The following is a 16,088-nucleotide window of genomic DNA, read 5'->3' as shown; positions in this document are numbered from 1 at the left end:
CATTTTACGTTTCCAAGATATTCTGTAGATATAGTCTTTCAAAATTTGTCACTCCTGTTTAACCGCCATTAATTGGATTTTCCAAAACTAAAAAATACGTGTTTCTTTATTTTTAAAGGAGATCCCATATACAAATTTTCAGTTCTGTAATATCTTTCGTTTCTGAGATATATGTATCCTCATTAAAGGCATTCAACCCATTTTTCACCCTTTTACACCCCTCCTATTGGGATTTACAGGAAACAAAAAAATACGTTTTCCTTTATTTTTAGAGGAGATTCTAACTACCAATTTTTACATCTGTAAATTTTAAAGTTTTAAGATGTATACACACTCATTTTAAAAAATTTACCCTCCCCCCTTTTTACCCCCCAATATTTGGATTTTCCAAAAACGAAAAAATGCGTGTGTTTATTTATTTTTAAAGGAGATTCTAAATACCAATTTTCACATATATAACCTTTAAAAATTTTGAGATAGATACACTCATTTTAGAATATTACTCCCTTTTCACCCCCCCCTAAATTGGATTTTCCAGAAACAAAAAATACGTGTTTCTTTATTTTTAACGGAGATCCCAAACACCAATTTTCAGGTCTGTAATATCTTCAGTTTCTGATATATAAGTACCCTCATTAAAGGCATTCAACCACTTTTTAGCCCCTTTTCACTCCTCCTATTGCGATTTTCCGAAAACAAAAAAATACGTGTTCCTTTATTTTTAATGAAGATTCTAAATACCAATTTTTACAGCTGCAAACTTTAAAAGTTTGGAGATATAGATTCACTCATTTTAAAAATTCACCCCCTTTTCACCCTCCCATTAATTGGATTTTCCAAAAACAAAAAAATACGTGTTTCTTTATTTTTAAAAGAGATCAAACGTACCAATTTTCAGGTCTGTAATATCTTCAGTTTCTGAGATATAGGTACCGGTATCCTGATTAAAGGCATTCAACCCATTTTCCCCATTTTCACCCTTTTTCACCCCTCCTATTGGGATTTTCTGAAAACAAAAAAATACGTGTTTCCTTATTTTTAAAGACGATTCTAAATACCAATTTTTACATCTGTAAACTTTTAAAGTTTTGAGATATAGAGCAACTCATTTTAAAATTTCACCCCCGTTTTCACCCCCTTAGCGAAGGAATATCCCAAAATCCTCTCTTAGCGAGCACCTACGTCTTAATATGAATATATCCCCAAAATTTCATCTCTTTATGTCCAGTAGTTTTGGCTCGGCGATGATGAATCAGTCAGTCAGGACAAGTTATTTTATATATATATAGATGATTTCTCAACTTATGTATTAATAGTTCGCAAAGAACTATCGCAGATTCACTTTCTGCCACGATTGAACAACGAGCGAGAAACAAACGACCAATGTTGAATAAGAAAGTTCCAGCGCATGCTCAGAATAAGTACTGTTCTCACCCAGTTCTCAACTCTGTGTGAACTCGCCTTGACGTGTCCAAGTTCGCCTCGTGAGGAACGCCCTGATGATCGACCATTCTCACTAGTGTATCTTTCTGACACACTAGTCTTCCTTTATACTGCGATTTATTCTGTTTTAAACATACCCATGTCACCATCCTTTCTTGACTTTCTCGTAACTTTCTGTAAGAGAATCCATTATATACATCCACTAGCTGATGTACCCGTGCTTCGCCACGGAATCTTACATTGTATACAGTATTCTACGTTGGGTAGTGTACGCGTTGTGAGCAAGATTGCATTAAATTGCATAGCTCTTAACGTTACCCTAGAAACGCGACGGGGTTAGGGAATTTTCATTGTAATGGTACGCCCACTTGCCTACCATCAGTCACAATCAGGTTGGGGAGTTTTCATTATAATGGTCGACACTCACTCTCCACCTGCATTTGTACATCCTCAGAAAGACTGTCTTAGTGGTTTTCCCAACTGAAATTAACATACGTCATTAAATGACGTCAGTAGAAATGGCGGCAAATTTTTCCTCCAAGCCGGAGGAGAAACCCTCTCTTCACTGCTAATTTGGAATAAAATGAATGTAGAATTTAATAAAAGTGAAGAGTAAGGAGCTTTTCTTAAGAAACGACTCTTTTCAGGGTTGAATTTTGAGTTATTTAGTGAATTGTGGTGCTATAATTTGGAATAGGCCTAAATTGTAATTCTAGACCAGGTCATTCTACTACTACTACTACTACTACTACTACTACTACTACGTGAGCCTCTGCCTTCAGTGTGCACACTGCACATTCAAAATAGCGCGTCAGAGTAGGGTTCGAATGACCAGAATACTATGATGAACCAGTGCGTTACGTACCAGCTGTATCAGAAAATTTATGAACCAGAGGAATAGTTTGCTAAAGTAGAAAGTTTTCTAACTCCCCAGCTATTTCCCGCCAATATTCAGTCAGACTGTTATACTTGGTATGCAACAGTAATCCCATCTATCGGAGTTGAGAGGCAGCATAAGGGACAAAGAACATCACAACAAACAATGGTCAATGTAATGTTATTGTTGACATTGTAGGCCTTGACATTTAGTTTTCTTCCGACTCTGAAATGCCACTCTTACCATAGACGGTACGGTAAAAATGAATAAAACATAAATGATCGGAAATTTTATTCTCTGTAACTTTTGTTATGTAGTACTTCTCGATAGGACCAATAACATAGGTATTTAAAAATTACATTTTAGGCGCCGTCCCGTAAACTACAATTTCATTCAGGTTGAATACAATTGTTTATAGCTTAGACTGTTGTTTCTTATTCCCCGACTCTATATACCGATTTTCATTAAATTCTGTTAGCCCATTTTCTCGTGGCTCTGCGTTGATATGGTCTTAGCAACAAAATTACAAAATTGATGAATATCTGCGTTATCATAGCCGGTACGGTAAAAATGTATAAGGCATAAATGGTCGGAAATTTGATTCTATATAACTTTGGTTAAGTAGTATTTATCGATACGACCAATAATAATATAAATGTTTGAGAATAACATTTTAGGCCTTCCCCTAAACTACCATTTCACTCAGCGTGAATAAAATTATTTATAGCCTAGATCGTAGTGGCTCATTCTCCGACTATGCATGAAAATTTTAATTGAGATAGGACCACTAATAACGTAAATATTTAAGAATGAAATTTTTGGCTTTCCCCTAATCCACCATTTTACTCAGCGTGAATAAAATTATTTATAGCCTAGATTGTAGCGACTTATTCCCCGACTTTGCATACCTTTTTTCATTCAATTCTCTTTAGCCGTTTTCTAGTGATGCGTGTACATACATACATACATACAGACAGACAGACATACAGACAGACAGACAGACAGACAGAAATTACGGAAAAGTAAAAAGTGCATTTCCTTGTTACTGGGGAAATGACCGATACAGAAATACCATTCTTTTCGAATTCTGAGCAATGTACAGACAAAACTCGTATTTTATATATAGAGAGATTATACCAGGCGGCTCGTGAGCGCCGTACTTTCTACGCATACATGTCCCACATGCACACATGATGAACGGGATGTCTACTGACTCATTTTCATAGGGGTACTACTGCCAGCAGGCAGGTTACGTCACAATATGAAGAGATAATAACCGGAAGGTCGCTCGCAGCATGTTCCACAGCGCTACCCGTCTAACGACCCCTTGCATTAGTAAACCTCGTTTTCGACGGCATAGTACTAGGCTGGTGTATGGTACAACAGCACTTGCTTTCTGTAGATCGGCAATGGCTTGTGTGTTCAGCAACGACGAATACACAGACATCATTTTAATCCATGGAGAATCTGGTCGGAATGCAGCAGAAGCTCCAAACTGACGTCTGCCTCGCCAAACAGCATCAGTTTTTGTTTCATACAAACAACTCTTTTGTAGAATGATATTTCTACACGTGTATAAATTAATAAGTTATTAAATGTTCTTTCCTGCATCTGTGGCGTATTTACAAATGCACCCTGTTATGGAACGTTTGGAGTAAAATAACTGCTATTTGTTTCACATCCGCAATACAGCACGTCGTAGCGCTCCTTCGAAAACACGTGCTTAGGCATCCCGTGAATCACTAGTGCATGCGGGACATTCGTAAGTAGAAAGTACGGTCGCCTGGTATAAAGCACAAGGCTTACCTATATTCGTCACAAGAACTCCATGTTGAAACTAAGTACGCAGATAGCAACAAAAGCTACATCATTGATGGATTTCTACATCTGGAATAATTATGTTGAAAAATATAAGCTAATATTACCTCAAAAATAGTTCAAAAGAGATGGGACAGGTTGAGAGAACACCTAAGCCTAGCCTTAACACACGCTTATTGGAGTAAGCCCTAATTAACTGCCCCCATCCCTGCATGGACGTTGGAAAACCCTGATAGGTTGCTGAAAATTTTACAGTGATCGTATTTAGAACACGAACTAGTCTTTCTTCACTTTTTTTTTTTTTTGAGTGATCGTAAATGGGACAAACTCTAAGCTTACATGCAACAACCTGTCAGGCTGGTTGACCTGTAAATAACCGCTTACTGAGATCGATACCTGCAGTCGTTAAGTGCGGCCAGTATCCAGTTATTCGGGAGATAGTGAGTTCAAAACCCACTGTCGGCAACCCTTAAGATGGTTTTCCGTGGTTTCCCGTTTTTATACCAGGCAAATTCTGGAGCTGTACCCTAATTAAGGCCACGGCCGCTTCCTTCCCACTCCTAGCCTTTTTGTGCCTCAACGTCGCCATATGACCTATCTGTGTCGGTGCGACGTAATGCAACTTGTAAAATATATATCTCCATTTTATGTTTATCACTCTTTCCTTTGTACACTGGGGCTACTAGAGCAACTCCGAATTCTTTAGATATATAGCCCCTTCAATCAAACAGTAATCAAATAAGTACTTCAGATACGATTCTAAATCCCAAACCGACCTTTAGTTAATTCCCAGAAATCTCATCAATGCTAATTGCTTTGCTAGCTTTCAATTTTTGTGTCTTTTTGTGAACATTTGTGATGCCACCAGGATTACTTGCTTCGAGGACTGGAAAAAATCCAACGGAAAGCAGCTCGATTTGTTCTGGGTGATTTCCGACAAAAGAGTAGCGTTACAAAAATGTTGCAAAATTTAGGCTGGGAAGACTTGGGAGAAAGGAGACGAGCTACTCGATGAAGTGGTATGTTCCGAACTGTCAGTGGAGAGATAGCGTGGAATGACATTAGTAAGCTTGAGTGGTGTTTTTGTAGGAAAGATCACAATATGAAGATAAAGCTGGAATTCAATAGGACAAATTTGGGCAAATATTCGTTTATAAGAAGAGGAGGTAGGGATTGAAATAATTTACCAAGGGAGATGCTCAATATTTTTACAAATTCTTTGAAATCATTTGACTAGACAAACAACAGATGGGGAATCAGCCACTTGAGCGACTTCCCTAAATGCAGACCAGTGGTGATTGATGATGATGATGATGATGATGATGATGATTGAATTTTGGTAGTTCGCTAGTATTAGTTACTTCCTTTACCTGGACATTATACCAGGGTGTAAAATTGCGGGGCGGCATGGTGGGGTTTCCCTTCCACTCCGACGATTTTATTCTCAAAATATCCCCTACTGACATTTCTCGGATGGGAGAATCCTTTCTTTATAAAATTAGAATAAAAAACACAAATGTTACTGAAAAGAATGTCTTTATCATGTGTAACTCAAAGAAGATAACAAAAATAACACATTTTTAGACAAATAATAGAATGACAATATGGCAGTTATACCGTGCGGTCATGTACAGCAACAACCCGATTCTAGAATGATGTTTCAGGTATTTAAGTTTCTATTAACTGCTAGCCGCTCAGTCTGCAAGCTTCCTTTCAGTAACGAACCACCTTTAATGCGTTTTAGTAATGAAACGTACAATAGAAATTGCGTTACGTCGCAGTTAGGTCTTATGGCGACGATGGGATAGGAAAGGGCTGGGAATGGGAAGGAAGCGACCGTGGCCTTAATTAAAGTACAGACCCAGCATTTGCCTGGTGTAAAAATGGGGAACCCCGGAAAAGCATCCTCAAGGCTGCTGATAGTGCAGTTCGAACCCACTATCTCTCGGATGCAAGCTCACAGCTGCGTGCTCCTAACCGTACGGCCAACTCGCCCGGTGAAACCTACAATAAAATCGAGTTACTGTTTTAAAGTGATAATGGGAATATACAGTCCTTACCGGTGCTGAATTCATGTGCCCCATCGGTAAGTTAAGATGACGTACAGAAAATATCCAAAAAAGCCTAGTTGTGATACTCTAAAGTGTTATACATGGTGTCTCAAACCTTCTGGGTCAAACTGAAAGACGTGATAGTGGGCCCACAACCGATTATATCGAGATAGGAAACCAATAGTCGAAAATGCATATTTATTGTGTTATGGACATACACAGCGTACACCACACAACAACAACGTAGATCATAGTAATTCTTCAAACTGACGACCGCCAGTCTCAATGCATGCATGGCAACGGCGCATGAAGTTCTGCCGCACACTTTCAAAGTTCCCTGGCGTCTGTTGTAGCAGGAGACAGGCAGCTTGGACGCTACGGAGGTATCATACACCAACGACCTGACGTAACCCCAGAGGAAAAGTCCAGAGGTGTGAGATCCGGCGATCGCGCTGGCCATGGGTCAGGACTACCCCTTCCTATCCAACGATGAGGATACGTGTTGTTCAAGTGCTCGCGAACGTTAACATCGAAGTCGGCTGGAGCACCGTCGTGTTGAATACACATCCTTTCGTGGACAACAAGGGTACAGTCTCCAGGAACTGTGGCAGCATATCTTGGAGGAACAACAGGTAATGTGGACCATTCAAATGGGGCGGCAGCAAATAAGCAAATGAAGCCCCAACCGTGAACAATACAAACTGCACAAAGTTCGGCACTACCGCACTGCGGTGGATTGTCCATTGAGAGAAGTGACCGCGGAGCTCAAAATCAGTTGGTCCCAGTGCTTGCACACGTTCTTTATGATAAGGATGTACTACTTGTTCCGCCAGTACTCTCCACACGATACAACACCATCTCCTCAAAGTCTGGTGTTCGAACATGTCTTTGGCGGGAACCTTGGCCGGCTCTCTGTGGCGAGAACGACCCCGTCTCTCGTAAGTTGGGATCTACGGAGATAAACGTCCTCCAATTAGGATGACGCCTGTTGGAAAAGCGTTCTTTGTACGCTCGTACTGCTTTACGGGCACTACATCCTGCTGCACCGTACATTAAATGCATGTCTACCAACTCTCATGACGGGTACCGTTCCATCTTTGACTACGCGTCATGCACTGTACACAGTCACACACCTCATCATGGACATCACAGGCTGTCTGATGCAATGGACAACTGACACCAGGGGTAATGGCGTCCATGCGGCATAGGTAAATGCGCCGGTGCGATAAATGCGGTCGTCCTATGACACATATGCTATAAGCTAAGTTATCTACAGTACCTCTATTTGGTGGTCAGGGGTGTACGCTGTTTATCACCCGCTGCCTGCTCCAGTGTACAACAGACACCCAGGGTCTTTGCCAGAGTGCGGCAGAACTGTTCGCGCCGTTGCAATTCATGAACTGAGATTGGCGGTCGTCGCTTTGAACAATTTACTATGAGCTACGTTGTTATTATGTGGTGTACGCTGTGTATGTCTAAAACACAATAAATACGCATTTCCTACCATTGGCTCACTGTGTGTTTGAGTCATCAGTCCATAGACTGGTTTGATGCAGCTCTCCATGCCACTCTATCCTGCGCTAAACTTTTCATTTCTACGTAACCATTGCATCCTACATCTGCTCTAATCTGCTTGTCATATTCATACCTTGGTCTACCCCTACCGTTCTTACCACCTACACTTCCTTCAAAAACCAACTGAACAAGTCCTGGGTGTCTTAAGATGTGTCCTATCATTCTATCTCTTCTTTTCGTCAAATTTAGCCAAATCGATCTCCTCTCACCAATTCGATTCAGTATCTCTTCATTCGTGATTCGATCTATCCATCTCACCTTCAGCATTCTTCTGTAACACCACATTTCAAAAGCTTCTATTCTCTTTCTTTCTGAGCTAGTTATCGTTCATGTTTCACTTCCATACAATGCTACGCTCCACGTGAAAGTCTTCAAAAACCTATTTCTAATTCCGATATCAATGTTTGAAGTGAACAGATTTCTTTTCTTAAGAAAGCTCTTCCTTGCTTGTGCTAGTCTGCATTTTATGTCCTCCTTACTTCTGCTATCGTTAGTTATTTTACTACCCAAGTAACAATATTCATCTACTTCCTTTAAGACTTCATTTCCTAATCTAATATTTCCTACATCACCTGCCTTCGTTCGACTGCACTCCATTACTTTTGTTTTGGACTTATTTATTTTCATCTTGTATTCCTTACCCAAGACTTCATCCATACCATTCAGCAACTTCTCGAGATCTTCTGCAGTCTCAGATAAAATAACAATATCATCGGCAAATCTCAAGGTTTTGATTTCCACTCCTTGGACTGTGATTCCATTTCCAACTTTCTCTTTGATTTCCTTTACTGCCTGTTCTATGTAAACATTGAAAAGGAGAGGGGACAAACTGCAGCCTTGCCTCACTCCTTTCTGGATTGCTGCTTTATTTTTCAAAGCCCTCGATTTTTATCACTGCAGACTGATTTTTATACAAATTGTAGATAATTCTTCATTCTCGGTATCTGATCCCTATCATCTTCAGAATCATAAATAGCTTGGTCCAATCAACATTATCGAATGCCTTTTCTAGATCTACGAATGCCATGTACGTGGGCTTGTCCTTCTTGATTCGATCCTCTAAGATCAGACGTAAAGTCAGTATTGCTTCACGTGTGCCTACATTTCTTCTGAAGCCAAATTGATCTTCTCCCAACTCAGCTTCTACTTGTTTTTCCATTCTTCTGTAAATAATACATGTTCAAATTTTGCAGGCATGAGATACTAAACTAATGGTGCGGTAGTTTTTACACCTGTCAGCACCGGGTTTCTTGGGAATAGGTATAACAACATTCTTCCGAAAATCGGATGGGACTTCTCCTGTCTCATACATCTTGCACACTAAATGAAATAACCTTGCCATGCTGGTTTCTCCTAAGGCAGTCAGTAATTCAGAGGGAATGTCATCAATTCCAGGTGCCTTGTTCCTATTTAGGTCACTCACAGCTCTGTCAAACTCTGACCTCAAAATTGGGTCTCCCATTTCATCAGCATCAACAGCCTCTTCATGTTCCAAAACCAAATTATTTACATCTTTACATTGATACAACTGTTGGATATGCTCCTGCCATCTTTCTGCTTTGTCTACTTTCCCTACAAGTGGCTTTCCATCTGAGCTCTTAATATTCATACACCTAGATTTCCTTTCTCCAAAGGTTTCCTTGATTTTCCTGTGTGCAGCATCTACCTTACCCAGGACCATACAGCCTTCGACATCCTTGCACTTCTCCTTCAGCCATTCTTCCTTAGCTACCTTGCACTTTCTATCCACTTGATTCTTTAATCGCCTGTATTCTTTTCTGCCCTCTTCATTTCTAGCATTCTTGTATTTTCGTCGTTCATCAATCAGGTCTAGTATCTCCTGAGTTATCCACTGACTCTTAGTTGATCTTTTCTTCCTTCCTAACATTTCTTCAGCAGCCCTACTGACTTCATTCTTCATGACTCTCCACTCTTCCTCTATAGTGTTTCCTTCAGCCTTTTCATTTAGTCCTTGTGCAACATGTTCCTTGAAACAATCCCTCACACTCTTTTCTTTCAACTTGTCTAGATCCCATTTTTTGCATTCTTTCCTTTCTTCAATTTCTTCAACTTCAGATGGCATTTCATGACCAACAAATTATGGTCAGAGTCCACGTCTGCTCCTGGGAAAGTTTTGCAATCCAACACCTGGTTTCTGAATCTCTGCCTAATCATAATGAAGTCTATTTGATACCTTCCGGTGTCTCCAGGTCTCGTCCACGTATACAGCCGTCGTTTGTGGTGTTTGGACCAAGTATTGGCAAGGACTAAATTATGATCAGTGCAGAATTCAACCAGCCGACTTCCTCTTTCGTTCCTTTGTCCCAATCAAAATTCTCCTACTGTATTACCTTCTCTTCCTTGGCCTACCACTGCATTCCAGTCTCCCATCACAATTAGATTCTCGTCACCTTTTACATATTGTATTAAATCTTCTATCTCCTCATATATTCTTTCGATTTCTTCATCATCCGCAGAACTAGTAGGCATATAGACCTGCACTATTGTGGTGGGCATTGGTTTGGTGTCTATCTTGACGACAATAATTCTTTCACTATGCTGGTCGTAGTAGCTTACCCGCTGCCCTATTTTCTTATTCATTATTAAACCAACTCCTGCATTTCCCCTGTTTGATTTTGTGTTGATAATTCGGTAGTCGCCTGACCAAAAATCTTGTTCTTCCTGCCAACGTACTTCACTTATGCCAACTACATCTAACTTTAGCCTATCCATCTCCCTTTTCAGGTTCTCTAACCTACCACAACGATTCAAACTTCTAACATTCCATGCTCCGACTCGCAGTATGTCAGTATCCATCTTCCTGATGATCGCCCCCTATCGTGTAGTCCCCACCCGGAGATCCGAATGGGGGACTAGTTTACCTCCGGAATATTTTACCCGGGAGGTAGCCATCATCAGTACATCATTCATACAGAGAGAGCTGCATGTCCTCGGGAGTTAGTTACGGCTGTAGTTTCCCGTTGCTTTCAGCCGTGTAGCAGTATCAACACAGCTAAGCCATGTTGAGTATTATTACAAGGCCGTATCAGTCAATCATCTAGACTGCCGCCCTTGCAACTACCGAAAGGCTGCTACCCCCCTTTCGATGAACCATTCGTTAGTCTGGTCTCTCAACAGATACCCATCCGATATGGTTGCACCTGCGGCTCGGCTATCTGCATCATTGGGACACGCAAGCCTCCCCACCGCGGCAAGGTCACATGGTTCAATATAATCGGTTGTGGACCCACTATCACCTGTTTCAATTTGACCCAAAAGGTTTGAGAGACTCTGTATATTGCGTGCAACAATGAAGATAATATTGAATCATTAAAACGGCGGCCACCGAGAAGTTTTCAGCGTCTTGGCAAAAGAAAAACCGGACCTCGTTAATATTCACTACCAATGAAAAGGGCAATCAAGTAATGCCATGGGGTGTATATTTTGAATTACACATTCACAATAAATGCGTAAAACCGTTGGAATCTCATCTAGTGGTTTACATTGGACAAAGGCAGTGTAATGAAGAAGAATAAAAGGAAAGAATCTCAATGCTAGGTATAAAAATAAAAAAGTTATTTATTCTATTTGTGTGCAGCAGGACAAAATGCTTAAAAGCAGATCCTAGAAAAGTCTGCAAAACGTACTCGTGGACAGTTCATAAAAAATCAAGAAGAAAATTAGATTTAACTGTTAGGGTCTTAAGGTCTGTTTATTTACCAGCATAAAGAGAGTGGAAGTTCTATGATCATCCGGAGATTTTCAGCTTACAAACTGCAAATTGCTTAGACATGGGAACTCATCTTCATACAGAGAAGACCGCTGCAACTACGACTCGTTTCCTAACGAAACAATAATTATGTTTGAAATTAGCAAATTTTTTCAAAGTCACTGACTGGTTTTTCACCTCTATGGATGAATCTACAGATAGAGTTTCTGAAAAACACGTTATTTTGTATGTTACGTATGTCAACGAACAAATTGGCGCTTGCAATCTGTTGTTTCTATAAACTAGTACCTGTGGAAAATGATGACGCAAAGTCATTTCAAGAAAAACATATCCAAACATTTGCAGAAGATGGCAAATGTGTTGAAATAATTGTTGCATTTGGTTCGAATCGATGACAGTATTTACAAGAAAGAATGAAAGTGTTGCAGGTAGAATACGGAAGATCATTTCTTCGCACTTGATCAGTGTACTGTACATTGTATGGCTCAAATAATTGACCTTGTTACAGAACAAGTTTTTAGTGTTGTGAACGCTATTCATAATTAGATATGTATACTAGATAAACTTTATAAACTTTTGAGTAAATTCTACAGCTGAAAATGTTGAACATATTGCGGCAGTTACAGGCATTACAGGCTATTTGAAAGAAACAAACAAACACTGACTATCAGGTATATATCAGTCACGAACTGGTGGCTTAATGTGCCCCAACCCGTAATATGAATTAACAACGGAATAGAAAGGGCGTTCTTCAACGGTTGCCGACCCTGTCGTCTAGTGGAAGCGTGACTGTCTCTTACCCAGAGTGCCCGGTTTCGATTCCCGGCCAGGTCAAGGATTTTTACTGGATATGAGAGCTGCTTTGAGGTCCGCTAACCCGTAATATGAATTAACAACGGAATAGAAGGGGCGTTCTTCAACAGTTGCCGACCCTGTGGTCTAGTGAAAGCGTGACTGTTTCTTACCCAGAGTGCCCGGTTTCGATTCCCGGCTAGGTCAGGGATTTTTACTGGATATGAGAGCTGCTTTGAGTTCCACTCAATCTTTGTGATCACAATTGAGGAGCTATCTGACGGTGAAATCATAGCCCCAGTCTAGATAACCAATAATAACAGCCGCGAGGAGTCGTCGCATCGACCACGTGTCACTTCGCAAACTTCAGGCCTTCGGGCTGAGCAGCAGACGTTTGGTAAGGCAAGGCCCATTAAGGCTGGGTTTGTTTTTATTCAACGGCTATCGAAGGCTCATCTCAACCGTTCGTATGTATTAGTTCAGCATAGCCCAAACAAAGCGTGTAGACTTATTCCTTCCTCAGTATTTGTTGGCTGAGCAGTTCGTGCCTGTGAAGGTGCCTGCTTTAAGACGTGACTAGAAGTGGAACCACAAGGAGCTGCCATCCTGGGAGTGTGAATTGGCAGCATCGTGGCTCCAAGATGAGGTTCATATTGTTTCCACTTATGACAGGCTCCTCGCTTTAATCCACGAAAGGCAGAAGTATTTGGTCAGCATTATGTAAAGGTAGTTAGATTTAAGGATATTGACCAGGTAGAGGAAGCGACTAATACTGGTGATGTTCTGACATTTTCTTTTGATAATGAAGATATTTACAAAAAGAGCCGAAGCTGAAGGCTAGAAAAGCAGTTGGGATTGGTAAGATTTCTGAGGATATACTAAAGGCAATGGGTTGGGATATAGTGCCATATCTAAAATATTTAACTGATATGTTTTCATAAATGAGATTTACCAAATGAATGAACAGTTGTACAAAGGAAAGGGTCATAAACATAAAGCAAAAACAGGCATATCAGCTTAATGTGTGGTACCTGTGCGCTTTGGCAAAGCATTATTTCTGTTTATATTAGACACATTTGTGAAATTACCAATTGGTTTGATAGAAGGCAGTTCGGATTTAGGAATGGTTATAGCTGTAAGGCTCAACTTGTAGGATTTCAGCAGCATATAACAGATAATTTGATTCAGAAGGTCGAATTGGAAGGAGACGAGCTGCTCGACTGCGAACTGTCAGTGGATAGTTGGCTTGGAATGATATTAATAGACGAATAAGCTTGAGTGGAATTTCTAAAAGTAGGAAAGATCATAAATTGAAGATCAAGTTTGAATTTAAGAGAATAAATTGGGGCAAATATTCGTTTATAGGAACAGGAATAAGAGTTTGGAATACTCTATCAAGGGAGATGTTTGATAAATTTCCAACTTCTTTGAAATCATTTAAGAACAAACTAGGTAACGAATCGATAATGAATCTGCCACCTGTGCTACAGCCCTAAATGCCGATCTATGGTGATTGATTGATTGATCTACCCTGACGACCCCCTTTGGTCACCTCCTCTTTTCCGACCCCGATGGGATTATGCTTGCGAGGTCTAGGGCGACTTCCTTTTTAAACCTTTCGTGACCTTTTCCTTTCCTTGTAACTTCACTCTTCGAAGGTTCGGATCTTTTCCATTTTGCTCTCATTACTGTTAATATAGGATGATTGTCCAGTTGCACTTCCCCTTAAAACAATAATCACCGCCACCAGTAGTTCCTACTAATTTATATTTACATCATGTTTACTCAAAAAATTATTTCCTCTTTTCAGCTGGGATGATAAAATATATGATGCTAAGTGGACACCTGCCGAAGAAAATGTTGGTAAGTATAGACTTCTAAAATGATGCCTGTAACATTAAAAAATAATCGGTAGTTTATGTACTACCGTATATGAAGACATGCTCGCAAAAACGGTCCAACATTCACTTTGCTTGAAAGGAGAAAATTTAAGTTTTGTAAATGGAGCAAAAAAATATATATATACTGCATTAATTTTACTTGGTGTATTGCATATCAAATCAAAGTATACATTCAGGAAAATCATTTCATAGCAATTTTAAGTTGTTTTATTGTAGACTAGCGATGCAGTAGCTAAATGAACTTAAGGGAAGTTGTATACTCAATGTACATGTGTTAGTTTTATAACATATCACCTGACTTTGTGATAAATGGAAAGGAAATACAAATAATTCTGGTAATACATTATAAAATATAGATAAGGAAAGTGTTCTTACAAACAAATAATACATACTTTATTAACAAATGCAATAATGAGGTTGGCCTACAGGTACTTAATCCTGTACCTTAACCTAATCATAATCAGGAATATCAAAAAGTGGATCCTCTTCTTCTTACACAGGACTACATGCATTGGTAGCAAGATTTCTGTAGTACGTATGATACACAGGGGGTATGTAATATAATAATTCTAAAATATCCTTCATTTTGGCTGGAAGTACAGGCCTAGGTCTGCCGTACTTGCATGGTTGGTGTTCAATACCGAATTACAAGTTACTTTCTTTCTGAGATCTACAGAATCATACTCTTCAATACCACTGCAAACGGCTTCTTAACCCTAGGCTTCCTAACAAGTTCCATCCATCGATCTGGAATGTAAATTGATGACATTTGCCTCTTTTTCTTCTCTACAAGGCCAAAGTCTCTGTCACAAGGCAAATACGTGTGACCTGGCACTAAATATTTATGTTCTATTATATTAAATCTTTCAGTCTGGACTTAAAACATCCAAAAGTTAACTAAAGAAAAGTTATCGTTTTGACCAAAACAAGAATCAGAATATACAAACAGGTGATTAACATTATCAGGGACGGAAGTCATTACATAATGCGGAAGCCATGAGATTGTATCATCGGCCCCTCTTCCCAAGACATCCTCAGATAAGGGTTAGCACAATTTTTGCATTCTGACAAAGGCTCTCAGGTTAAACACTCAAATTTTCACCCACTGTATTTCCTCTAAATGATCCCTGCTGATATTAGCGCATATAGGAATAGTTAATAGTCATGTTGCTCAATAGACAGCAGCAACTCACTCATTTTTTTTAATTTTGAGGGTTAGACCGTTTTTGTGAGCATGTCTTCATATTTGCTGTTGAGTGACCGTGGGTCTCAACGAACTCTTAGGGATACGTGAATTGTGTAGAGTGTAAATCACTCTTTTCATGTAGATCATTCCACACAATGCTCCCTCTGTGGGTCAGTGGTAGAGTGTCGGTCTTCGGATTCCAAGATCATAGGTTAAACCCAGCAGAGGTAGTCAGAATTTTGAAGGGCGGGAGAAAGTATATTCGCACTAGTGACAATTCGGAATTTAGCCGACAAAATTGATTATAACATCAGTGATAGGTTGCTCTATTCTCTCCCATCTGGTAAAGTCAAACGACACATCAAACAGTCGAAAGCATTGACGGCGTAAATTCAGTAGCATAGCCAGGATCAGCCGATTGGCGGGGGGGGATTGTAGTTACAAAATGATGGCAGGCTATAACACAATGAAGGTGCATGAATGACTTGTCATTATAAGGACATTGATACAAGTGAATTACAGATCTGTTAGTTCTACAATTACGGTATGTTTCTGAATGTTTATTTAGTTTATTGTCACTTTCTGTTCATTTTCTTTTTGTAAAAATTCCATGGTGGTTTTAATCCCAGTAATGCCCCCTGGCTACGCCCCTGCTTAAAATCAAAATGTCTGGACTTGGTAGCTGAAGCTATATTATTATTATTATTATTATTAT

At 39.8% G+C, this 16,088-nt stretch overlaps 1 protein-coding gene across 1 annotated transcript in view; it reads left to right on the top strand.

Annotated features, from left to right (window-relative positions):
• Positions 1-16,088, top strand: part of LOC136866726 (uncharacterized) — a 69,913-nt gene that overhangs the window by 4,688 nt on the left and 49,137 nt on the right. The window contains exon 2 of the mRNA XM_067143837.1: positions 14,097-14,149. Coding sequence (XP_066999938.1) covers positions 14,097-14,149 — 53 coding nt within the window. The remainder of the gene's footprint in view (positions 1-14,096; positions 14,150-16,088) is intronic.

Source organism: Anabrus simplex, chromosome 3 (genome assembly GCF_040414725.1).
Source record: "Anabrus simplex isolate iqAnaSimp1 chromosome 3, ASM4041472v1, whole genome shotgun sequence".
Lineage (NCBI taxonomy): Eukaryota > Metazoa > Arthropoda > Insecta > Orthoptera > Tettigoniidae > Anabrus > Anabrus simplex.
The sequence above is the reverse complement of the archived record's forward strand: the minus strand, read 5'-3'. Positions and strand labels throughout refer to the sequence as shown.